The 27,678-nt window shown below is 36.1% G+C and overlaps 1 protein-coding gene across 1 annotated transcript; it reads left to right on the top strand.

Annotated features, from left to right (window-relative positions):
• Window positions 1-27,678, top strand: RAB1A (RAB1A, member RAS oncogene family). The gene is made up of 6 exons (XM_060116819.1): window positions 1-251; window positions 15,246-15,318; window positions 20,387-20,482; window positions 25,017-25,112; window positions 26,471-26,602; window positions 26,859-27,678. Exons 1-6 carry the CDS (start codon window positions 229-231, stop codon window positions 27,054-27,056), a joined length of 618 nt encoding a protein of 205 aa, XP_059972802.1. The 5' UTR covers window positions 1-228; the 3' UTR covers window positions 27,057-27,678.

The following is a 27,678-nucleotide window of genomic DNA, read 5'->3' as shown; positions in this document are numbered from 1 at the left end:
CTAAGGCTTCCCTATTTCCTGGTTCGCCGGCGGCCATTTTGGGTGGAAGCGATAGCTGAGTGGTGGCGGCTGCTGATTGTGTTCTAAGGGGACGGAGTGGGGGAAGACGTTTGCTCTCTCGGAATAGCGTATCTCATTCCTTTCCCTTCGACTACCCGTGGCGCGGAGAGTCAGGGCGGCGGCTGCAGCAGCAAGGGCGGCGGTGGCGGCGGCGGCAGCTGCAGTGACATGTCCAGCATGAATCCCGAATAGTGAGTGCAGGAGAGCGCCGGTCGGCTGGGTCCGTGGGCCAGCTTGGGAAAGCTTAGAGGGGGCGAGGAGGGCGGAGGCGGGGGCCTCGGCCGGGGTGAGGTAGGGGTGATGGGGCAGGAGAGGTTGGCGGCGGGGAGTCGGGCCCCATTGTCTGACGGAGGAGGGGTGGTCGGGGGGAGGGATCGGGTCGGAGGGGTGAGCCGCCCCGGGCCTGGACCCGATCTGGTTGGAGTCCTGGCCTGAGTGCCAGGCCGGTGCGGAGGAACAGTCTGGTAAGGGGGTTGGGGCGTCGGGGAGTCGGTGGTGGGGTCGTGGGAAGGGGTAGCTTCTCTTGGAGGCAGTGACTTTTGAAGTAGGGCCTGTTTTTAAGGGGAGGGAGGGGATGGGGTAGGAGAACTCTCCTAGAGGACACTGTTAGACCCTGCGCCCGCGGTCTGCGGAGCTGTCAGAGCCGTCGGGGTGGAAACCAGCGTTACTTGCAAATCTTGAGCTTGTTGGCTCTCTCTTCCACCCTCCGCGCCAGGTTGTAGGTAATATGGATGCTTTTCAGGATTGCGTGGGATTTAGGGGAATGGGTAGATGGTGAGAAGCGATTTAAAATTTTTAGTTCGCTTTTTTAGTTTTTTCCTGGAGTTCTTTACGAACTCAGCGGTCCCATTGCCTTCCGAAAAACCTGGGCATTTGAGAATTTTTTATTTTTTTTGAGGACACTACAGTCATTTTGCCATGACCTACAGGTCAAGGGAAAAACAAAACACCAGCACTAAAACCTAGGGACATCTCTGTGATATTACCAACTAAAAGGAAGACTTTGCTTTCAAGTTGAAAGAGAAACGAATGGGCCCTATGATAGATCTGTAGGGTTTGGATTACCTACTTGAATGCTTGCAGATAGGGAATGAGGTTCCATGACGTGTCATGAAAAGTTAATGTATTTCTTTTTCTTGCTTACTCAGTAAGTCACCGCAGCAGATGTGACACACCTGGCACCTTCCCTGGGACCTGGTGTTCACTTTCCTTGGGAAGACTTTCTTGGGTTCTCCTTAATGGCCCTTAAAAACATCCTTCTACAGTTTGCATATTGAAATTAAGGAATAATTGAAGGAGATTTAATTGGTATTCCTCTTCAGTGTCAGAGGCTTTGAGGGAAACGGGGGACTTTTTTAAAGCAAAGATCAGTATTTGACCTAAATGTTGAGTTTATTTGCTGCTTTGGTCAGTTACTGCTGAACATTTCCCCTAAAAGGTCCGCCCATGGGTTTAGCTGACTGTCATGTGTGTGTCACATGGCTCTTGCAAAATGCATTCTGACTTCAAGTTTTGTAATACTGTGGTTTGACACTGAAACGTCCCCTTTTTTTGTTCTAAATAGAAGCCATAGTATTTTATTAAAATTTTATATACCTTAAGAAGTTGAAGACAGTGTTCTAATAGGGACAAATTTGCTGTGTTGGCAGTTTTTTTATCAAGGGCTCCAAGGACAAAGTTGGTTTTGCATAGTTGGGCAGAGTTGAACTTGAGGTCCCTAATTTAGTAGTTTTCCTGGCAACAGTAAAGTACATGGATTTTCCATTTTATGGAGGTTTGTCTTCTGTTCAGGGAGTTTCTTAAATTTGCTGCATATATTTAGTACTGTAAATAGATCTTGAAGATTAGTTGGACAGAACCATGACAAATGATTTAGACTCTGAATTTGTTTCTCCTTTTGTAAAATAGGACAGTCGTCTTTATTCCTGTCTGGGTAGTTGTGAGGCTCAAGTATATAGAGAACAATTTGGTAAACTGTAAGAGCACTGTAGATGGTGTACATCATTATGTGAGGCATTCCAGTAGTGCTGGGATTTAGAAATATAATCCTTACCTGCAAGGAATTTATAATGGAATATAAAAAATATATTTTATATATGTTAAATACCAGTACGTATGGTAAGTTCCAGATGTGTGGCATGGATTGGAGCCACAAGATTTTAAAAGAAGGCATGGGATTGTGGTTGGCTAGTAGGGTTTAGAAAGACCTTATAGAAAACAAACCAGTACGGGAGTTACTAACATTAGATTTGGAGAAACAGTGGGAGTGAGAAGGATTGTTCAAGAGGGAAGAAGAAAGGAGAATGGTTAATAAATGGCAAGGGTAGTAATTCTTAAGTAAATAGAGTGCCAAACCATTCTTTCTTTTGAGGACTCTAGATTAATGACCTCAACAGAATCAGTCCCAGAAATCATTTGTATATTTTTATGGCCTTGAGTGTGCCTGTACCTGGGTTACTGTATTTATATTCTAGACTGTCTCTTAAGTAAAATAACCTAGGAGTTTGGAAAAACGTTTGGAAAAGCACTAGTGAAAAGTACTAAGGTGAGAGGAGGTAGTATTTTATTACAGAAGGTCACAAAGGCAACCAGCAAGCAGATTTTTAGAAATCTGAGTTCAGCGGTTTCTTCTTTTTATCTTTAATAAAGTTTGTTACCATCATAAAAGTAGAGAAAAATTGGAAAATAGAGAAAAGAAGGAAATTCTTAGAGTTTAATCACCCAAACACAAGTCCATTTGCTTTAAGACCTTGTTCTAAACTTTAAAGTCGCATGTTTTTTTCTTAAGTTAAAACTTTTAATGGATGAATGCCTTTCATGATTCCACAGTGTTATCCTAATAGCTAACATTCATGGCCACTTATTATATGCCAGGTACAATATTGTACATTATAATACATGTATATTATAGCATACACTTTATATACTAATTTGAAATAATAGTATACTAGGTAATGTTTACAGGTGCACCCCCAAATGTTCCTTGTTTTGGTTTATCATCTACTATTTATCTTAATCCTTTTAGAAACTTTCAAAATCTGCTTTATGGGTGCTGCTGAATTTGGTACTGAAGATGTGTTCTTGACAAAAGAAAAAGTGTGGTTCTCTCAGAATGAACAGAATTTTAGATTTATATAGGTTGACATACGATTACCTGTTGGTAGCTTTATCATGGAATGCTTTTACTTTATGATCTTTAGTTGTAAGCTTTTGGTTTGGGAGTGAGGAGAATAAGAAATATGTCAATCAATGATTACATTTTAAGCTTTTTCTTTTACTACTTTCTTTGTTATTTGGCTGATTTGGGAGAAATGATGGCCCTGGGTTATCTTTATGGTAGAAATTAAGGGTAATGACTGACTCACTTGAATTACAAATGCTACAGACAAAAACAAAATGCAACTGAAGTGGAATCTGAGCGGTGGAAAAAGTAGATGGAAAGGATCAGAGCTTTCTTTTTTTTCTGGAGATTTGAGGAAAGATTTTGATTTTCCTGAGCTAGGTGGTAAAGCAGGCAGTGATTATTTCAGCACACTGCTTAAGAAATACTTAACATTATTCTCATATCAGAAGCATTTTTCCTAATCCATTAGCTTCTAGCAGATTTTTTTTTTTTAGTGTCAAGAAAATAATTCTGGCCGCTTCATCAAGGAGTGTGTTAAGAATAAAGTAGGTGTACCTATCGTGAATATACCAGTTAACTACGGTAGGAAGAACTATATGTAGTAGTCTCTTTGGATCGACTAGTTTAATGTAGAAAAAATTTGTTAAAAAATTTTTTTTACCTTGTTTTTAACTTTTTAAAATATCATGGTTTAAGTTTTAGTCAGTCTCTTAAACTTTGTTTTTTGTCATGGTAGACTCAAGGAACATCTGACTTTTTTTTTTTTTTTTTTTTGTCAGCACTCTGCTTTGAATAAATCTGTCTTTTAACTTAAGGGTTTAAAGGTAAAAACAAGTTAATCAGTTCTGTTATCTGTCTGACAGTGTAATTTCATTAATAAGTATATCATTACTGCCTTTTACATAATTTTTAGTTAGATTTTTTATTAGAAAAGAAGCAGAAATCAACTAAAAATTGATTTTCTTTTTGTAGGTTGCCTTGATGACTTTTTCGTAGTGTTGGTAATGATTTGAGAAATTCAAAGAAGTTTAAAGAAGAGGTATTCTCACTACTCAGAATACGATTATTTAATGTCCATAGAGAATCAATGTATGTAATTCTTTGGGTAATGTAAGTTACCAGTAGCTATATAGACTTTCCATATTAAGAGTTTTGTGTGAATGGATGATCTTGAAGGATCATTGAAAGAAACAGAAATTTTGCATTTAAAATTTTCTTCTTCCTTTTCATCATAATTAGGTTAAAGTATAAGATGTTGACGGTTTCTTACATATTCAAGGTTTGTTTTTTTTTTTTTTTTTTTTTTTTTTTTTGTCCTAAAGATGGAAGAGCTTCAGAATCAAGTGTTCTCTTGCCGACTGTTTAGTTGACTTTTAAAGAGAATTTTGCTTTCTGAGCAATTTCTTTCTTTTTTTTTTTTTTTGCGGTACGCGGGCCTCTCACTGTTGTGGCTTCTCCCGTTGCGGAGCACAGGCTCCGGACACGCAGGCTCAGCGGCCATGGCTCACGGGCCCAGCCGCTCCGTGGCATGTGGGATCTTCCTGGACGGGGGAACGAACCCGTGTCCCCTGCATTGGCAGGCGGACTCTCAACCACTGAGCCACCAGGGAAGCCCACTGAGCAATTTCTTTAATATTTCAGTTTTTATTCTAGAAGCAATCTTAGTGATTTATCTAAGTGATTATGATTAACAAGTGCTAAGCATCTTGCTGTATTCATATTCTATCAGCAGTCCTTTGGCCATGTGTGTTTTCTCTCCTTGGCAACTTTTGATTGTACATATATGATGGTTTTACTATTTGTAGTTGTAATAGTTAAGTTTCATTTTTGATAGTTAAGAATAGCTTCCTTTTGCTAATGTTACCTACTCTTGTCTCTTTCCTAATATATAAAAACAGCGTTAAATAAAATGCTTTTTAAGATTTTGAGATTTTTAAAGGTTTGCTAAAAAATACTTTTGAGTGTTTTAAGATGAAGAGAAACTGAAAATGGGTGTAGGATGCCAGTGCAGGAGATATTTTAGATGTGTAACTTACCTGCTTTTTACCACTGTTTGTCTGAACTACATTTTGGAGTTTTAGTAAGAGATTTAGGCAAAATGTCCCCCCCCTTTTGTTTTTTAATCTTACAGGGAGAGGGGAACAGTCAGACTATTCCACTGTATTCTTGTAGAAGGTGGGGCTGAGAAGAGATTGCTTCTTTGATATCTGGAATAGAATTTAGGGGAAAAAAACCAAAGTCTTGGCTTTTCTTTGGAACCACCCTGTGATGTTTCAGATTATAAAAGGGTAATGGTGTAATGATATTTTGGGGAAAAAAATAATCCTGAGGCCTTAGGGAACCAGAGAACAAGTGTTTGTTGGTTTGTTTACTGACTTAAACATGTGAAGAAATAGGGTACAAAGGAGAGGTAGGAAGTGAAATATTCCTTGGTACTTTTGTGACTGATGGCTCAGTTGGTCAGAACACCCCACTTTATTAAATCCAAGATTGTTGATAGGTTCCAGTTGTTTACTCTGTTCCATGTTTATAGATTCCCAATTCTGACGGGTAGTGTTACCTTTGCTCACAAAGGTGACCACTCTTTGGAAACATTATTTTCAATAATAATAGCTACTATTTAACAAATGCTTACTCTTTGTGCCAGCTACTTGGCTAGGGTCTTTACCCAGGATATTTTCTGCAGTCTGCATCTCAAACTAGTGATCTTTACAAAGGAAATTGAGTGAATTATATAATTGACGTTTTCTAGGAACAGTGATGGATTTAACTTGTCTGAATGTATTTTCTTTGAATAACAATAGTACTTAAGTGGAATTGTTCTTTGTCCTTGCTACTCTGCCCATAGATATTTTCCAGTAACTTGGTTTAGGGCAGTTATTCTTAACCCGTTTATGGTCATGTACCCTTAGGAGTATTTGATGAACCCTGTGGATCTGCTCCATATGTGTATACGTACTCGTAACATTTTGCATGAAGTTGCAAGTTGTTCACATTCCCTGAGCCTATTCATGAACCTCAAGTTAAGAATGCCTGATTTAGAAGATTGAAAACAGAAAAGAGAATGTTCACTACCAATTCTTAACCCAAGAGGGACAGAGTTTAATATTAAATCTGGTATCCTGAACTGATTAATTTCAAAATGTGAGATTTATTTGGGCGTGGCTTTGTTTTGATGACCTAGTCTGTGCTTTTCTTCTCCTTTTATTAAAATGCTTACCTGTTTGTTTCTCATTAAGTTACTAGTATATGAAGTGTTACCAAGATTCTTGAAACAAAGGCAGAGTAAATTCACAGAACATTAGTGTTCACATTAAGAACAATGTCATCTCTGCAGTATCTTTACTACCTTAAAGTTCATATGGGTGTAATTAGGATAAATGCATAGCCAAGTGTAATATGTAATAGTCTTAATTGAATTAGATGGGATTTATAAAAATAGTTAGGTAGCCAGATTTATAAAAGGACGTTTGAAGCAACTTTGTCAAATATACACTGGCTGATTATTTAGTGCTTAATTTTTGGGTTGGTGGCTGGCATCTGTCCTCATAAAGAGCAACTGGGTTCATCACTTACTAAAGCTAATGTAGTCTGAACTCCAAAATTTACCATGCTCTTTTGAGCTGAGCTAACTTATTCTCTACTAAGACAAATGTTCTAAGTTAATTTAAGCAGTGAATTACACTTTTCTTTATATTTGGTCAGGTCTGTGTGCTAGTTCATAGGTGGTTTGATTCATTCTGATAGGTTTTATATACAAAGTAGGACTTAACACGTTTACTGACATTTTTATCATATCTGAGTATATATCACTGAGGGAATGTGGTGAGATATGAAAAAAACAGAAGAACCCCAGCATTTAGAGTTGTAAACCCTAGGTTTAAGTTCACACCACCACTTACCTCATAAAAGTCATATATGCCTTTGGAGCCTGTTTCTTTATAACGTGATTAGTACCGCCTCAGTTCTGAGTCTCAAGAGTAAACTGTACAGTGCTATGCAGGAGTTGACACGTGTATTCCAGTAAGGGATGTTAGAATATATGTAAGAATATATGTAATATATATATGCAGGTGGTTTCAGTTTTAATGTTTTTCTAACACATTTAATGATTACACGTTGATCTCTGACCTTGTCTATTTGAAAAATGTTTTCAATACAGATATTTAAAATCTTCCAGTGAATGTACACCCATACACACACACACACACATACGCACACACAATTTGATTTCCCTGGGGAAAAAAAGCTTGGTAAAGAATATAGCCAGCCCTTTCTTTCTCTTTTATCACTTAGACTATGCTAGGAGTTGAGGGGTTTTTATTTTTTAATTATAAAACACGGACTTTGCTCCCAGGTGCTTACCAGTTAAGATGACTCAAGCTCAAACAAGCATAATCAATTTAACAGTATTAGCACAAATTAAATCTTGTGATATTTTTAAAGAATAAGATGGCATAATAGTGCAAAAGACTTGGGGAAGGGGCCTAGGATTTCTATTATTGACACAAAGTTTTAGTTATATTGCTTTAGCTGGAGAGGAACACAGCACCGAGGAGGACTCTCCAGAAGCCTTGACACTCGTCCTGGGATAAGGTCAACAAATAACAATTTGAGTTCCCACCACTAGTCAGAAATTTTATGTATGTCCATTATTTCCCCTAATAGTATGAAGAAATAGTGTCCTAATTTTACAGCAATCAGAGCCAGAGAGGAGTTAAATGGCTTGCCCAAGGGCATTCAGAGGAAACAGTAGAATTGGAATTTTAACTCAAGGGCCTGTGATTTTACAGTCCAAGTGTGCTGTTTCCAGCTTAGTGTGTGTGTTTAACTTCTAGGAATTTAAAATTAATCCAGTTAATTAGGCGACTAGCATTTTTGTGGTCAATTATGTCTAAAATTCGTGATTGGAGAGGCCTTTTTAAAAATGTTAAGAAGGGTTTGTGAGGTATGTATTGTGAATGGCCCTTTGACTTTCTTCACATCTTGTTTTGGGTTGATATTTAAAGCTTCTCTAGGCTTGAAGTTAATTATCTTATCCATTCTCAGTTTTTCTACCCTCATGACTATTCTTGAATACTTATACTTGGGGCCTTAAAGTCATGGATGTCTTTCTGTGAGAAAAGCAAGTAAAGCAGAGAATGCCTGTCTCTTGCTGGAGAGGCAGGCACATTTGCTGCAGACCGTGTTACTGTTTTATGTGTTGCTAGACTTTGGGAGTTGTGATCATAGTACTTATAACTGTTAGCTGGTAATTTTTACACTTTTACTTTAGATTATACTGGTAAACTCCTGTGATACTTTGTCACCCATCATCTGTACTGAAACTTTGGATAAATAGCTTCAAAGTTTTTGTCTGTAGCTCTTGAGATTTTTTCATCAGGTTGCATCCTGATTTGGAGGGAGGAAGGAAAAATAATAATAATTGCCACTTATTGTGCTCCTGTACCAGACACTGTGCTAAATGCTTTAGAGGCAATATTTATAATCTTGACCAGAGCCTAATTGGGTGGTAGAGAGTGCTAATTGAACCTTTTTACAGATGAGGAAATAGAGCTTCATGGTGATAGATTAAGTACCTTACCTCAAGATCTTGTAGCTAGTATGTGATGAAGCCTGAATTCAAATACAGTTCTTTCCAGGTCTAAGACCCATGCAGGCTTTGAAAGGTCGGGAGGTATGGACACTCCTTGGTAAGACCATTTACTCTTTTGTCCTGTTGTATGGCTTACTACTTCTTCAGAACAACCAAAGTTTCCCTCATTTTCAGAATTCCAGCTTTGGATTTTTGGAACACTGTTTTAAACAGAGATAAAGTGGAACCTGGAAAATTAAGCTATTGTCTCTAAATATTTGTTTTAATGTAGTTTTAGGGGTCAGTTATGGGGAGAGTTTTTAAAAAATTGCTTGGCTGTTTTCTTAAATATGGAGGAAAGACTGTTGCCCTCTCAGATTCTTGGTAATGATTTATTTTGACTAACAGCCTGCTTTTGTCCATAGCTGAAGGTTTATTTAGTTTTTTTATTAATTTAATCACAAAAGTAATATGTACTCTGTAAAATTCAAATGATATAGAAGCATATGAAGTAACTAAAAGTTCTTACTTCTTTTATCCAGCCTGATGGGCAATTTTGTTGTTGTTGCCGCCACACCACATGGCATGTGGGATCTTAGTTCCCTGCCCAGAACCCACGCCCCCTGCAGTGAAAGTGCAGAATCTTAACCACTGGACCACCAGGGAAGTCCCCTGATGGTCAGTTTTGAATTGCGTTCTGTGGAGCATACTTAAAGTGAGTGAAGAAGAAAAGTAGATGTCAAGCACAATTATTGCAGCTCAAGTTTTATTAATCATTCCATACCCCAAAGACTAATAGACTAGTGTATAGTTTAAAAGTGAATTCAAGTTTATTTGGCCACTATATCATAATATAACCATGATTTTGTTTTAAATTTGTTATGTTAGCTTAGTTTTAGGCTGTTTTCAAGTATGATTTTATAAAAAGATAAAAACTAAATGATTCCTATCATGCAAGTGAACTTGTTCTAAGTGAAAGAGAACGAATTTAGGTTCCATTGAACTTTTTAAAATAGCAGGCCTTTTCTAAGGTATACTTATAGCTGACACTGTGAAATTTGTATTTTGGGGGTACTGTTTGGATAAAAACAATTATATAGTTCTCCACTGTTTACTTTTGTCTTCCTTGGTGTGTTTCCAAAGGATAGTTGAAACTTGTATTAATGTCAGTCAGCTATCTCTTATATTCATTGACAGGTGAACTGTGTCTGGTAATCCAAATTTTGTTTCATAAAAGAAGAAAAAAATGTTTATTCTTATTTAATCCAAAAAGTTGACTTCATATCTTTGTGGCTATATTGGGAATGGGCCAGTGCTGTCTGCTTACAACCTTGACCTACTTTACCTACTTAGGTGTCATTTGTGTTAGGACAGGTATGCTGAAAGAACTTGTAAGGTTGTTCACTCATTGAATAAATCATTGATTAACAATTTTTCCTCCCTTCAAATGACTTTTTTTTTTCTGGTTAGAAAAGTAATACAGTCTGACTGCAGACTATTTTTAAAAAATATAAAGAAAAGATCAAGTGTAATCGTACAATTTAGAAGTGTCCATTCTTTCCCCAAATCTTTTATGTGTGTACAAATTTTTTTTAACAAAAATGGGTTATACTAGACAAACATAGTCTATAATCTTTTTACATAACAGTATCACGTAGTAATCTCTTTTAAGATTATAGAATTCCGAGTAGTATTTTAGATTCAGCAACAAGCAGATTCATCTCCTACTTCATATTTTATAGATGTAGTTTGGTAACTTCATAAAAAGGAAAACATTTTACCTAAATTGAATTTTGAGTCAAAATGGGTTTTGGTAACTTTTTAAAAATATTGTTTCATGCTCTCACAATAGTGGTGTTTTTTAAGGTATAGAAAATGTTAATGCTTACATGCAAAAATGGCATGGGTATCACGATTATGTTCAGATCATAAATAATGAAAATAGAGGATCTAGAGTGTTGCTGAAGGAGACCAGGAGTAGACTTAAGGAGAAACTGATAGCAAAAATAATTTTTCACTTGCTACCGTATTTGACATCCCACCATCCAATTGTTAAAAGGTTGAATCTGCCCCTTTCCATCGAGCCTTAATCTATGTCAGTCTTAACGTCTTACTTTCTCACTGAATTATTTCCACTTTAAATTAATATTCTCAAAAAATACTTGTGCCTCAAAAGCAAAGTTTTTATTTTACAGAATCCAGCATGGTTTATGATTGTTGATTTAACTCGAGAAAACACAAAATATGTCTCTCATGTTTAAAAAATATCAGGGGCTAGCTTTTCAACGAGATTGTACCTATTTCACTAATGTCCTCATAGTTTGTTTTTCTAAAACATTTTTATTTTGAAATAAATTTAGATTTACAGAAGAGTTGCAAAAGTAGTACAGAGAATTCCTGTATACCCTTCACCCAGCTTCCCCTAATATTAACATCTTATATCCCATGGTACATTTATCAAAATTAAGATATTAACATTGGTAAACTGTGAACTAAACTATAGACTTTTATTCCAATTTCTCCGGTTTTTCCACTAATATCATTCTTCTGTTCCAGAACCTAATCCAAGATACCATATTGTATTTAATTGTCATGTCATGTTAGCCTCCTTCAGTCTGTGAGTTTCTCAATCTTATTTTTCATGACCTTGACAGTTTTGAACAGTTTAGGTACTTTGTAAATTTCCCTCCATATGCATTTGTCTGATGTTTTCTTATGATTAGACTGGGGTTATGGATTTGGAGAGAGATACCATAGAGGTGAAGCACTCTACTCATTACATCATATCAGAAGGTACATAATATCAGTATGACTTATTGCTGGTGATGTTCACGTTGATCACTTAGTAGAAGTGGCATCTGTCAGGTTTCTCCAGTGTAAAATTACTATTTTTCCCTTTCTACACTCTGTTAGAAACCAGTCGTTAAGAACCCACACTCAGGGGAAGGAAACTAAGCTCCACTTCCTGGAGGGAGGAGTGTTCAAAGAATTTGTGGGCATATGTTAAAACCACTGCAGTAATAAATATTTGGGGGGGACAAATTTTGAGGCCGTGAAAATATCCTAAGTCTCCTTGAAGTTTCACCCACTAATTTTAGCATTCATCAGTGGATCTTGCCTGCAGCAGTTAATCTACCAGTGATTTTCTATTTCTCTCATTCCTTCTACATGCATTAGTTTGAATCCTCATGTAAGGAATTGTTGTCTCTCCTCTCCTATTTATTTAGTTAATGATTTATACACTTACGGACTCATGGATATTTATTTTATTCTTTGGGTTATAATTCAGTACATGATTGTTTACTTTGTGGCTCAAATTGTTGCCTTGGCCATTGAGGTTGGCGTCTGTCCTTTTAACATGCCATGTCCCTGTAAATTTTTTTCTCTAGCATTTTGCCCAAAATGTTACTCAAGGATGGCTATAGATATTCTTTAGGTGTTTCTCACAATGAAAGAGACCTGATTAAAAATGCAAAATTAAAATGTTCTCTGATCTCTTAGCACAGTGCTTTGTAAAAGGCACAGTGTTACATTTTGGATGAATAAGTCAGTTTACCTTCACACAGATAGGTATGTTAAACATAAGAGTGGGGAAAAACAGACTCCAGACTACTTATGGGGAGAAAATATGAAGTGTCATTGTCATAGTAAATTAGACATGAAAAAAAAACCTGAGGAAATTCTGATTGGGAACAGTGGATAGGATTTACTAGAACTATCTGATTTAGGTGAGTGGTGATTACAGTTGTACATGAAGATTTCTCAACTGATATAATTCAGTTTTTTCACTTAAGTCAAAACGGTATTGCAGACTGAAAACTTAATCCAAATTCTTGAGAATAAAAGAAAAATACATTTGAAGTCTTACTATTTGCTAAATTATTCTTGACTCTTTGTACCAACATTCTGATATTGAGCTTTCTAACTTTAGATTTGTATATTTCCTATCAACATTTTTACTGTGTTCTGTTTTGTAAATTATAGTTACAGAAATGTCTTTAAGTGATCTCAAATCTGAATTCTCTTGTACATCCTATGTATTAATAGTTTAGAAATAAGGTACTATAGGAGTAGGTAATTTAAAACGTTCCAGTGCAGGTAACATGCTGTTGATCACAGTCTCCTGGTGTGTGAACTCAGTAAGGAAAGAAGTTTGTTAGTTGATTTTGTTTGCCACTCTCCTCCACGTCTCTTGTCGTGTTAGTGAAGCTGATGGTTTGGGAGAGAACAAAATAGCCTTCTTTAACAGGATTCATTTTGGAACAGAGTGCTCAACTAGTTCTTCATATTATTTACAACGGCTCTGAGCCTTAAATTATCAGGAACTCATAAATTAAATAACGTTTCAAAATAATGCCATTTGTAAAATTTAAAAAGAATGATAATTGAAAAGTAATTTTTAAAAAATTGACTACTAATTTCCTTGAAATCATAATGTAACTTGTAGCACAGTTAGGAAGCATTCATGTTTTTTACAGCCTTATGGTTATTCTGAAAGAGAGAAATTGATCTTTAAGGTAATGAATGATACTACAGGCAGCATATGTGGCCCAGTGCTGTCTTTTACTGTAAAGGGGTCCAGTACCACTGATTCAGAGGATGTTTATTGAGTGTTTACTGGATGCCTGGCACTGTCCTGAGGGAAACTGGTAAATTCAGGGCATTTGTTGTATCAGAATTTTTGTTAAAAAGTAAGTAATTGTAGTAGTATCGGTGGTATGATTTTTTTTCTTGCTGACTGAAATGTAAATTCATTGCTAATGTTCAGTGTTCAGCATTCTTAAGAATTCATTTGGGCTAATTAAAGAGAAAGCGATCAGTAGTACTGAAGCGAGTCAGCACAGCAACTGTATTGACTAAAATAAAACTTGTTTGGTATTAGGTACCAATAATTTATTAAGGGTAAATTTTTATAATCATTATCCCCACTACCCCCTTTTTTCCTTAGGATTTCAAACTGGAAAGGATGTTAGTTGTTAAGTTCATCCTATGTTTCAATCAACTCTTCCTAATGACTTATTTAAAAGCTTACTTCCTTCTGTGACCTTTATTTTGCTGCTGACTAGGGCACTTTGGATTTTCAAAAAAATTATTTCCTTTAGGTATAATTAGGAACAATAAGTGTACTATGGTAACTCGGTAAAACCAGAAAGCTATGTTTTAAGTAATACATATCACTGTATAAACCTAGGTAACAGTTGATTAATATTCACAGAGATAATCACTTCTAAACATCTTGCTTACATGTAAATCTGATAATTTTAATCTACATTTCATTTGCAAGTGATACTTGGGGTTCACTTTAAGTATGCAGCATTTTTTTAAAAACTAAATCACAAGGAAGAAAATGAAGAATCATGTATATCTTCTGAAAAAAATCTGTAAATTCTGGATTTTTTTGTCATTTTGAAATTGCTTTAAAAGAACATACAGAATTGGTCAGAGTTGGGAAGAATCTATGAGAGATTCCTTTGGAGACCATTGGCTGACCGTCTGTTGTCTTCAGGTTCAGGAAAGAATTCCTGGGAATGTTTTGTTTTGTTTTTTAACATCTTTATTGGAGTATAATTGCTTTACAATGGTGTGTTAGTTTCTGCTGTATAACAAAGTGAATCAGATATACATATACATATATCCCCATATCTCCTCCCTCTTGCATCTCCCTCCCACCCTCCCTATCCCACCCCTCTAGGTGGACACAAAGCACCGAGCTGATCTCCCTGTGCTATGCGGCTGCTTCCCACTAGCTATCTGTTTTACATTTGGTAGTGTATATATGTCTGTGCCTGGGAATGGTTTTTTGAGTTAGGTTTGGCAGTGGTAAAGGTGCATAAACGTAGCCTGGCTTTCAGTGTTTTCCAAAGAATGCTTTAACACAAGCTTAGAATGTTGGTAAAGTTGTGCATTTACACAGCCTTTGCTTTTACTGCATCTCCAGTTTAAGATATTTATAATATAGACTTTCAGAAGTTAAATGATCCATTTTTTTTAAGGGAGAGAATTCCAGGTGGATGCTAGGGAAGGATCATTAAAGCCCTTCATTGGAGGATTGCTATGAAATAATGACTTTAGATTGGAATTTGAAGAAGAGATACGTTTCATTGGCAAGAACAATGAAAAGTTAGCTCCCTGTGTTCTAATATTGCAGAAGAGTGGGATTTTTCTAGCGTAAGTCTTGGACCCTCCAAGAATGCATATCACTTATGTTTCCTTTCAATCTTTGCTTGGAAGTGGAAGTTCAGCTTATATTAGAGATCATGGGTGGCATTGCCTATCTTATTTTTACATAATTCTGTCATGTTCAGTGATTCATCAAAAGGGCTCCTGCTGTTTGTTGCAGTTTGGTCTTCTGTTAGGCCGTTCATGGGCTTTTCAGGAGCTGTAGTCTTCCTCAGTGAGCTGTTATTCTTGGCTATATTTTTGTTGTTGTAGAACTTAAAATACAATATGCTTTTTATTAACGTGATTTTCTTTTTCTCTTTGCAGTGATTATTTATTCAAGTTACTTCTGATTGGCGACTCTGGAGTTGGAAAGTCTTGCCTCCTTCTTAGGTTTGCAGTAAGTTGAAATCAAAATGCTTTTAAAGAAATTAATGCTGTTTATGTTTCCTAGGGAGACAAAAGATTAAACAGTTTTATTCAGAATATTAATTCTTCCAGAATTTATATATTATATATAAAGCCTCCAAGTGTACATCCCCAGTGATATCTAGACTCTTAAATAGAAGAAATGCTGTTGCTCTTCAAAGAAATTCAAGCAAAGTGTAGTTATAAAGTCAGAGTGTCTAATACTCTTCTTGGAGATCAGTGTTTCATTCCAACATAAGTAGTGAGGTAAGGGGAAAATAATAGGTCTGTGTTGAAAGTGACTTGATGGAAAACAAATCTTCAAGTAAAACTTTAGTAGAATAAAAAGAAAAAGCGGGGTCTGGTACAAACTATTTTTGACAATGGCATAGTGTTCTATATGCTGAAATCTACAAACTGATAAGTAGCTTTCAACCTAATAAATAAAATCTACAGTCTTTTTTTTTTTTTTTTTTTTAAATTCTGTCTCAATTATCCTTTATTTGTAGTTTACCTTGAATTACTCTGGTAACCTATTGAGGGTTTTTTTTTTTTCCTCCAATTCGCGCTGTCGCGGCGCACGTACGTGTCACCAGCTCTTTTTTTTTTTTTTTTTTTTATGGCTGTGTTGGGTCCTCGTTTCTGTGAGAGGGCTTTCTCTAGTTGCGGCAAGCGGGGGCCACCCCTCATCGCGGTGCGCGGGCCTCCCACTATCGCGGCCTCTCCTGTTGCGGAGCACAGGCTCCAGACGCGCAGGCTCAGTAATTGTGGCTCACGGGGCCAGCCGCTCCGTGGCACGTGGGATCTTCCCAGACCAGGGCTCGAACCCGTGTGTCCGGCATTGGCAGGCGGACGCTCAACCACTGCGCCACCAGGGAAGCCCCAAAATCTACAGTCTTATTCATAGTCTTATCAACTGCCTTCAAATTTAGCATGTTTTCCTTCTCACTGTCTAGATCATTGGTTCTTAAGAGTATGCACCAGTGGGGATTATCAAGACCGTCTTGGGGTCCATGAGGTCAAAACTACTTTCCTAATAATACTAAACCATTAGTATTTACTAAGTAAGTAATTACTTAGTACTAAGGCAAAAGACATTTGCCTTTTTTCACTCTATTGATCTTTGCTCTGATGATGCAAAAGCAGTGGTGGGTAAAACTGCCAGTGCCTTATTAGCACCATGTTGAAGCAGTGCTAAGCCCCAAATTATACTCATAGTCATGGTGTTTACCTCTGTTCACTCACAGCGGGGAAAAACACCATTTTCATTTAAGAGTGTCTTTGATGAAACAGTAAAAATGATTAATTTCTTTCATACTATTTTAAATTGAGGTATAGTTGATGTACAATATTATATAAGTTTCAGGTGTACAACATAGTGATTCACAATTTTTAAAGGTTATATTCCATTTATAGTTATTATAAAATATTGGCTCTATTCCCTGTGTTGTACAGTATGTCCTTGTAGCTTTTTATTTTATATATAGTAGTAAATCCCCTACCCCTATCTTGCTCCTCCCTCTTTCCCTCTCCCCACTGGTAACCACCAGTTTGTTCTCTATGAACAGACTGTGAGTCTATTTCTTTTTTGTTATAGTCATTAGTTTATTTTTTTAGATTCCACATATAAGTGATATCATACAGTATTTGTCTTTGTCTGACTTATTTCAGTTACAATAATACCCTCCAAGTCCATCCATGTTGTTGCAAATGGCAAAATTTTATTCTTTTTTATGCCTGAGTAGTATTCCATTGTATGTGTATGTATATGTGTATGTATACATCTTTATTCATTCAATCTGTTGATGGACACTTAGGTTGCTTCTAAAAATGATTAATTAAAAAAATCTTGATCCTCGAGTATTCTTTTTTAAATATTCTGTGTGAAGAAATGAGGAGTTTGCATAAAGTAGTTTTACTGAAGACTGGAGTATGTTGGCTGTCTCAAGGGAGAGAAAAGCACTTGTATAGTTGCTTCCATTTTGAGCTAAACTAGCTGCTTTTTTCATTGAACATTTTTTTTTAACTTGAAAGAACAACTAACAAACTATAATTATGTAGAATTGAGTATTGGGTACACATTTTATCAGATGAACAGACATTATCACTTCAAGGAAAATATCTAACAGCATTTGCTGCCTGTAATAAATTCAAGCTTTTCAAAGGAAAATCAGAATTTTAGAAAACTTAAAATTCACCACTGCAAGCTTGACAGCATCTCAAATACTTAATATGACTTTTCTGATGATATAAGTGATATTAATGAATCCCATATATATATATATATATATATATATATATATATATAAAACTTCACTATATATAATAGTTAAAAAATGAGACCATGGAAGTACCAGAATAAAAGTTAGGTGGCTCTTTAATCTTATGTGAAAGTATTTTCTAACACAGAAAAAAATCAGGAAAGAAAAGATTGTTAAATTTGATTGCATTAAAATTAATGCTGAGCACATAAAAATGTTGGAAAACAAATGGTACTAGGAAAAAAATATATATGAGGAAGGGGTGATATTCTCAATATATAAAGCACACTTACACATTAATAATAAAAGGATGTTTGCCCTGATGGAAATATGAGCAAATACATAAGCGGGCAGTTCACAAAAGGAGAAATACAATTGCCAATAAATATGAAAAAAAGTTCAATTTTATTTGTATTTAAAGGACTTTAAAATTAGATATTACTTAATTTTTATTAAATTGGCAAATATTAAAAATTAATTAATTAAAATTAAGAATAATTCCTAGTATTAAATCAGCAATTCTAGGTAGGTGGGAAGAAGCTGGCCTCTCTTGAGGAAAATGGCTATAGCCTGAGGTATTTGTGCTTCAAAGAAAATCCCTTCCAGGATGCCTATTGACCTAAGTCATAGGTTTTCATACTACCTACACAGTAGAATCACCTAGGATGCATTTTGAAAATACTGATTCTCACACCCCTGAAGTAGAGACAGGCTGTGAAAGGTATGATAAATGTAAAATAAGCTTTGGGAGCACAGAGGGAAGAATCTCTTAACTATTGGCTGAATAGTTGGGGAGTGTTTGGACAGTCAGTATTGCCTGAGCTCAGAATTGAAAAATGAATAAAAATTGCCATGTGACCCAGGGACTGGGGAGTAGGGGGATAAAGCTTGGGAGTGGGGAGAAGGAGATACTGAGAATTTGGACAGTAGGAAGGGCGTGTGCAGTGGTTCAGAGGCATGCAAGTGAGGGTCATTTAGGGGTTTATAAGAATTCTAACAAAGTACGTGGCATGTACGAGTGCTGAATGAATGTTGATTGCATTCATTTTGTTCTCTATCCACTTTCTATAGTACCTGATGCTTATTAGACAAGTAAAAAATTTAAATTTAATGATGAGCATTTTGTCAAATTGCAGTCAATGCTTCAAGACTATCCTTTTATCCAGTGATTCTGTGTATGCATTAATGTGAATATATGTGGAGGATAAGTCAGCATAGCTACCTCTAGCCACTTGGAACTCTCTCTGATCACATTTTGTTCTTTAGTGATCTTTGTTTCAGTCTCATGTACTCATCAGGTTCAGCATTATTAAGACTTCCCCACACTGGCTTCATTTAATCCTTTTCCCCCTTCTCTTTTTTGGAAGTGCCACAAATGCAGATCCCAAATATGTCATTTTCCCCTTATATACTTCAATATGTATTTCTAAGAACTGGACATTTTCCTATAAAATACATTTGTTGACAACAAAATTAATTTCCCTAGTTGTCTAAGAAGTGTGGTGTTATAGTTGGTTTGATTCACGATTCACAACATGGTTCACACAGACTCATAGACATAGAGAACAGACAGTGGTTGCCAAGGGGAGGGGAGGATGGGGTGGGATGGAGTGGGAGTTTGGGGTTAGCAAACGCAAACTATTATATATAGAATGGAAAAACAACAAGGTCCTACTGTATAGCACAGGGAACTATATTCAGTTTCCCGTGATAAACCATAATGGAGAAGAATAAAAAAAAAGAATTTGTATATACATATAATTGAATCACTTTGCTGAACAGCAGAAATTAACACAACATTGTAAATCAGCTATACTTCAATTAAAAAAAAAAGGTGTAATTTTAAAAGTTTAACCTTGAGTTAAACATTGTTCTCATAAAAACTTGTACACAAATGTTCACAGCAGCATTGTTCATAATAGCCAAAATGTAGAAACCACCCAAATGTCCACGAACTGATGAATGGATAAACAAAATGTGGTATGTCCATACAGGGTACTATTTTTCATCCATGAAAAGGAATGAAGCCATTAAAAGGAATGATCCGTGCTATAACATGGCTGAACCTTGAAAAGTTTATGCTGAGTGAAAGAAGCCAAACACAAAAGGCCACATTGTATATAATTCCGTTCATGTGAAATGTCCAGAACAGGCAAATCCATGGAGACATGAAATAGATTAGTAGTTTCCAGAGTCTAGGGGGAGAGGAAGAAATGGAGAGTGCTGCTGGGTATAGGGTGTTCTTTGGGTGATGAAAATATGTTTTGGAATTAAATAGTGCTGATGGTTGCACGACCTTCTGAATATACTAAAAACCACTGAATTGTACACTTTAAAAGGGTGAATTTCATGTATGTGAGTTATATCTGTTTAAAAAGTTGTAACTGAGAAATAAAATTGACTTCTAAAAAATTTCAGGAGAGGACATGATCATAGCTTTGTGGTGAATAAGTTGGATGGGGAGGAGCAAGAGTTCCACTGATTAGAAAATTAGAAAAATCTTTCATAATCATTAAAAATATAAAACCTTTTTCTATGTGATGTATGTAAAGAATTTGCCAAGAGATGTTTGGAAAAATTAAAGAATAGCTATTGAAAAAAAATGTTTTAAGAAGAAACCATTGCTAAATAGCACTTTGTCTTCAGAACATGAACAGAGTGCAGGAGAGGATGGAGTGGCTGTTCTCAACATGTTACGCCTTATAAACTTTATCTGCTTTGTAGATAAAAGTTAACTTTGTATTTTCTTATTTACTCTATTGAACATTCATTTTAATTGTTAGCTTTTTTTCCCTTCAGGATGATACATATACGGAAAGCTATATCAGCACAATTGGTGTGGATTTCAAAATAAGAACTATAGAGTTAGATGGGAAAACAATCAAACTTCAAATAGTAAGTAATTTTTGGACTAGAAATTTTTGCGGAAACTATTTTGGTAAATTTAGAGTGTATTTGTTATTAATATGTTAACAAAATTAAAGTATCTTAAGAATCATTCATCTAATGACAGTGGTAGAATAAGAATTGTTTAGATGAAAAATGATAAAAGATTACCCTTCCTCATTGAATTTTCTATTCATAAAGCAGAAATACATGTTTTTAAGTCAAACTTGGTCCTAGTTCTTTTTCTTGTGCTTTTATCAGTGTGGTCTAAGGGGTCTAAGTTGAGGTTTACCTTGTCTTATAGCAGAAGTATATTGAGCAATTTTCATTATGTCTTTTATTGTGCTGAATACTATGGAACATTAGAAGAAACCTAGGAGAGGTTCTTCATATGTGGTTTAGTTGAAGAGTATTTATTAGATAGTATGTAGCAACTCTGTAGAAAAGTAGAATTTTATTGGAAGGGAACTTAGCTTTTCTTACGTATTTTACAGCTCAGAAGATGGATGCTAAGAGATTCAGTGACTTGCCTACAGTTACTAGCAGAACCAAGTGACCCATAGCTCTCTGTTTTCAATATTTTGTGTCCCTGTGCCGTCCTCACTCCCTTATCCATCCTTATATCCTCAACCCTGAATTAGAAGTAGGCAGTTGTAGTAGAAACTTAATATGGGTCTGGGTATTACCAGTGTGGACATACCTATGGTCATAAAAAAAAAAACCTCTGGGTATCTTTTAGATATCTGGGTATCTGGGTATTAGTATGAGGTAACATAGAAAACAAGTGACTGTTCTTTATATAGAATTGATAACACCCTGAACTGGAAGGAGTTCTGAATTTGGAGTCAGAAAACTTGGATTTGTTGTCTTCATTCTGCTATTTATTAGTCATGGGTTTAACTTACTTCAGTCTTTTTCCTGAGACTCAGTTTCTTACCTCTAAAATGAGTGTGATAATGCTTGATTTACTAACTAATAAGGTAGTTGTGAGAACCAAATCTATAGCTCTGTGTATGTGTGTATGATAATGTATGTAAAAGCCCTTTGTAAACTTTTAGGCCATACACAATTGTTACTGATGATACGACACACCCAGACAAGTGGATATTTGATAGGTTATTTTTTTTTATTTGTTCTCTTATGTGACTCTGATAAGGAAAAGAAAGGTACATTACAAAAGAATTGTGGATTTTGATACAAGTGAACACCCTTGATATCCCAAACTAGGACTTGCAAGGATGTAGTTATCAGAGATACCCTGAAATACTTTCAACCAATGAACAGAGTATCTTCCATATTGATTTTTCCCATTATATGTAGAGTGCCAACTTGGCACCATAAAGAATATTTCAGAAAGAAGCACCCAAGCCTGTAACTACTGATGTGAAATGATTGTGTTATGTGTGATCATTGGTCTTCATAACATTTGGGTATATATTTGTGAAACATTTATATATTGCTACTTCCTCTGGCTGGAAGGGATCTTATAGGTCACTCACTCAGTCTTCTTTCATCTTCTTTCATCTTTCCTTTCCCTATCTGGTGCCTTTTTTTGAACATTTCTGAGAAGCTCACCATTTTTCAAAGCAGCTAGTTCCATTTATAAATAACCTTTTAGTTATTAATTCTTATTTTGAGCCAAAGCCAATTTCCTTTAACTTCTGTCTCTTACTACTCTGCCTTTTGCAGCTGCCTGATAGAGATTAATTTCTTTTCTATTGGCAGCCTGCCATTTAGATTGATCTTACCACACCTTCTACCTCTGAAGTCGGTCATTCCTTTCTGGAAGCATGTTTTCAGAACCTTTTACAATTTGGGTTTGGGTTGCTCTTACATTTTATACATGCTGTTTATTAAAATGAGATTCCTAAAATCAAATACAAAGATATAATCCAGCCAGTGTGACTACATGGGGTAAATTCTCTATTGATTCGGACTCTGAATTTCTTTTTTTTCTCTCACACTTCAGGGACTCATGCTATTTTCTCATCACTGGCCCATTCAAGGACATAAAAAGAAAACCTGCGTTTACTACATTTGCTATCTCAATAACCATTTTACCTACTAGTTTGGATCTTAAAGTTTTTTTTTTTTTTGTTTTTAAGTCTTATATTTTGTGACTAGGGCATTAAAAACCTAAATGCAGGATTTTACTTTTAACCCTGTTACATTTCATCTTGCCTGGTTTGAATTACCCTTCCAAGTTTTCTGGGTCTTTCAAAATGATTGGATTTATCTATATTTTAATTATCTTTTCTGCTTTTCCTGTTCAAGTGTGCCATCTGGGTCTTTATCAGAGTTGGTGATTACAGAACATTCAGCGGTGCGGGGCATGTACAGAGTGTAGTCCCATACCATGAAAGGCCTCTTTCTGTGATGGTTTATTCATTTTCGAAGCTTTATGGAAATGCATACATTACACAGACATTCAGATAGATTCAAGGTTGAAGGGATGAATGAAACACAGCCCCATAGGAGGAGATCCCATTTCAGTGGGAGAGACAAACATGGGAAAATCAGTTACCCTGTGATTATGAGGGGTAATGAGGATTATGTACATAGAGGGTGATCAGTTACAGAGGAAGGTGAAGGTACTGTTAGGATATAGAGTCAGCAGAGTTTTCAGAGTGGCAAGGAGACCTCAGAAATTTTGCTCTTTGGATGCCATTGCTTAGTCAGCTACAATTCTTTGTTAACATTTATTCAGAAACATTTTCTTCCTGTTGTTGTGCTATCTTTGTGAAAGGGGTTGGTGGGCAGAGAAGAGAAGGGAACTAACATTTTATTGAGCAGCATCTATAATCAGGCGTTGTGCTAGGCATTTTACAAGCATTAGTTCATTTAAACTTAGCAATTCTATAAAGTGAGCGGTATCTGGGATTTATAGACGAAGAAACTGTTAGGTGACTCTTCCTAGAGTTAAATAACCAGGAAGCCAAAGATGTTTTGAAGTCACGTTGGCTTGGCTCCAGAGGTCATGCTTCTCCAAGGATATCCTGAAAGACTTGAGGCTCCTTACTGATAACAGTAGATCTAGATAGTCTCCTGACTCTCATAGGCTAGTACTTTGGATGAAAAAGGTAATGAAGCTATGGTGGCTTTTGTTTGTTTTAAATTAACAATTGTTAACATACTACTTTATTTGCTTCATTATTACTTCTCCCCGCCCTCCCCCCTCAGTATGTTAAATTATAGATATGATACTTTATTCCAGAAATACTAATTATGCATCTCTATTTTACTATGTAAAATAGACATAGTAAAACAAAACTGACACTAATGCCTTAATGTTATCTAATATCCAGTTTGTATTTAAATTTCCCCAAAATTAAAGCTTATTTTTAACAGCTCTATGTTGGCTGGGTCTTAGAAAAGGAAGTGATTTCACTGAGTGCTCCTGAACTTTTTTTTTTTTTTTTTTGCCATCTAGGACTAGTAGGGATCAATGTCAAGTTCACAGATATATTCCAAAACTTTACAATTCCTTCCCACTAAAGGCTGTGGCATCTTAATCTCCACTTGTCTTAGGCGTTAAGTCCATTTTTTGTTTTTGTTTCTTTAATGGTAACCATTAAGTAACCATTCTGTTATTTCCCCATCAATCAAGATGTTATCTTTTACCGGTATTTTTTAGTGGGGTAGGTAGCTTTTCTAAACAATTTTTTTTAAGAAACGGACATTGTCTAGGAGCAAGTTAAACAAAATTCTCATTGCCCTGCCTGGTTAAAGTCGTGGCTTTAAAAATCTGTTTTCTTGATTTTTTTTTTGGCTGCATTGGGTCTTCATTGCTGTGCGTGGGCTCTCTCTAGTTGTTGTGAGCAGAGGCTACTCTTCGTTGAGGTGCGGTGGCTTCTCTTACTGCGGAGCACGGGCTCTAGGCACACGGGCTTAGTTGCTCCATGGCATACGGGATCTTCCCGGACTAGGACTCGAATCTGTGTCCCCTGCATTGGCAGGTGGATTCTTAACCACTGTGCCACCAGGGAGTCCCTTGATATTTTTAATAGTTTTTTTTAACCCAGAACTTTAATGTAGCAATGTTATTTGTTTCCAGTGTTGGAGCCTAAATGAAATGTGGTAAAGTGCTCTTAAAATGAATTTTATAGAAGTATTTGGAATCATCTTACCTACATTGTTTTCCCTAGGATTAAAATAATTGTTCCTGAGATGGCTAAAGTGCTATCTTGACTGGTGGTTATCTGCATTAGGTCCTTTCAGTGCTTTCCATGATGATAAATTGTGCTAGCAAGTAATTTTGTCTTATGTGTGAGAGTTGTACTGTTACAGGGGTGTTAGTAGACCAGTAGCTTTATAGTATTGGTAGCATTACTGCAAGCTAAATTAGACACTACCTTCTTTTCTGGACCTTCGGGTATTTGGCAGTTACCCTGCAATTTAGTAGTGTGAGCACAGAGAGCTAATGTTTCTATATCAAATCCTGGTAATCCACAACTATGTAAACTAAACTGTTCTCCCTCCTCCCTCCTTTTCCCCAACTCTGTTTTAATGGAATTGTTTGGATTTCTTGATTGTTTTATACTAGTGGGACACAGCAGGCCAAGAAAGATTTCGAACAATCACCTCCAGTTATTACAGAGGAGCCCATGGCATCATAGTCGTGTATGATGTGACAGATCAGGTAAGCTCCAGGAAAAATTGTTACACTGACAAAGTAGTAAGTTACTCCTTGATAAATAGCAGACTAGTCTACCTTCCATATAAGCCATCAGTATCATTTATATGGCAGAAAACTTTGTCCACCCCTAAGGAAGTGAATGACATAAAAAACATTTTTTCTAAACCAATGTATCTTTTAAGGACAGGTACATTGTTATTTTTCTCCCCTACATCATTTGAACACCTAATGAATGGGTCAACCAAAATTTCCTAATATTTTCCTTTAGTAAATAGGAAATTTAGTAATTGGTTTTACATTTGCTTTCAAGGGACCCAAGTTATATTTATTATCAACTAAATAACTGATCATTTTGTCAAGAGTGTGGAGGGAACTGAGATTGTTTGGCTTATGCTGTTTTTGGTGCCAAGTGTTAACAGGAGTTTGCCTGGTAATTAGACCTGTCGGAATTGCCAAAAGTAAGATTAGAGGCTTCTGCCTGTGGAGTATGTGGTTCAGAAATAGGATGAGCTCTGAGGAAGATTTTAAGAGGAGAGTGAGTAGCTAAAGGTGAGCTGTTGAAAGAAGGTAGGGGGATGTGGAGATAGTGTGAAGAATGTGGTCCGAGGGCCATAATTGATCTTTTGACCAGAAAGTTAGAAAATTTCAGGGTCCTTTTATTTTGCCCGTCAAAGAAAAGAATGAAAGATGAACTCTGAAAATTAGAATATATAATTCTTGTAGGAGATGTTAAATCTCACCTCAACTATGAAATCATAGCTAATTAGGAGATAGCTAGAATTACAGACTTTAGATTCAGCACCATTAGGAGTATTGGGTGAGTGATATCAACATGAGGAAAAAAATGTTGCTAGTTTTAAAAATCTCCAGTAATGACTTGTAATATTTAAAAATGGAAAATTTCCTCCCTTAAATATGACTATGGAAAAGAAAACAAGCATCTTTACTTTGGACCCGTTTATTTAATGATTTTTGACATCTCTAGTAGTTCACATTTCGTAGGTTTATTCATAAACCAAAATTCTGTCACGTTTCAAAAACCAGGTTTTGTAGTGCATATAAATGGCATACTCCAAAACAGTTGGATTTGCCTGAGCTGTAGTTTATTGCTGAGCTGTATTTCCCTCTCAGATAAGGCATTTTCATCCTCAAGGCTTCAAATTCTGTTTTCTTATTCATGTACATATGTATCATCATTTTAATGTCAGTTCACTTCTCTCCCAGCATTAGAGTTCTTCTTTTGTAGCTAGATTGTCTCACTAGCTCGTCTTAGGTCAGGAGAGATACATCTGTTTATCACTTGCTTCATTAGAACAGTTGTGTCCAGAACTGTATTATCATTCTTTAAAATGTCTTTTTAGGAGTCCTTCAATAATGTTAAACAGTGGCTGCAGGAAATAGACCGTTACGCCAGTGAAAACGTCAACAAGTTGTTGGTAGGGAACAAATGTGATCTGACCACAAAGAAAGTAGTAGACTACACAACAGCAAAGGTATGTTTAAAGTTTGGTTTTCAAACTGAATTGGAAGGTGCTGAATTTGAATTATCTATGGGTATGGAGTCACACAATGGCCGCAACTGCCTTAGCTTTTAAAAATACATGCGCCAGAATACTTTGACAGTAGTAATTTGTGCAGTGTCTGCTTGGATTCAGTAAACTTAGTCCTTCATCACTCCCCATTTCAGACGATGAAATGCACTAAGTGAAAAAGATTTTTCAATTAATTGTGCCTTATATGTTCTCTTAGGAATTTGCCGATTCCCTCGGAATTCCATTTTTGGAAACCAGTGCTAAGAATGCAACGAATGTAGAACAGTCTTTCATGACAATGGCAGCTGAGATTAAAAAGCGAATGGGTCCTGGAGCAACAGCTGGTGGTGCAGAGAAGTCCAATGTTAAAATCCAGAGCACTCCGGTCAAGCAGTCAGGTGGAGGTTGCTGCTAAAATTTGCCTCCGTCCTTTTCTCACAGCAATGAATTTGCAATCTGAACCCGTGAAAAAAACAAAATTGCCTGAATTGTACTGTATGTAGCTGCACTACAACAGATTCTTACCGTCTCCACAAAGGTCAGAGATTGTAAATGGTCAATACTGACTTTTTTTTTATTCCCTTGACTCAAGACAGCTAACTTCATTTTCAGAACTGTTTTAAACCTTTGTGTGCTGGTTTATAAAATAATGTGTGTAATCCTTGTTGCTTTCCTGATACCAGACTGTTTCCCGTGGTTGGTTAGAATATATTTTGTTTTGATGTTTATATTGGCATGTTTAGATGTCAGGTTTAGTCTTCTGAAGATGAAGTTCAGCCATTTTGTATCAAACAGCACAACCAGTGTCTGTCACTTTCCATGCATAAAGTTTAGTGAGATGTTATATGTAAGATCTGATTTGCTAGTTCTTCCTCGTAGAGTTATAAACGGAAAGATTACACTATCTGATTAATAGTTTCTTCATACTCTGCATATAATTTGTGGCTGCAGAATATTGTAATTTGTTGCACACTATGTAACAAAACAACTGAAGATATGTTTAATAAATATTGTACTTATTGGAAGTAATATCAAAA

This window comes from Mesoplodon densirostris, chromosome 14 (assembly GCF_025265405.1).
Source record: "Mesoplodon densirostris isolate mMesDen1 chromosome 14, mMesDen1 primary haplotype, whole genome shotgun sequence".
Classification (NCBI taxonomy): Eukaryota; Metazoa; Chordata; class Mammalia; order Artiodactyla; family Ziphiidae; genus Mesoplodon; species Mesoplodon densirostris.
Note: the sequence above shows the minus strand (reverse complement) of the source record. Positions and strands in the feature narration are given on the sequence as shown.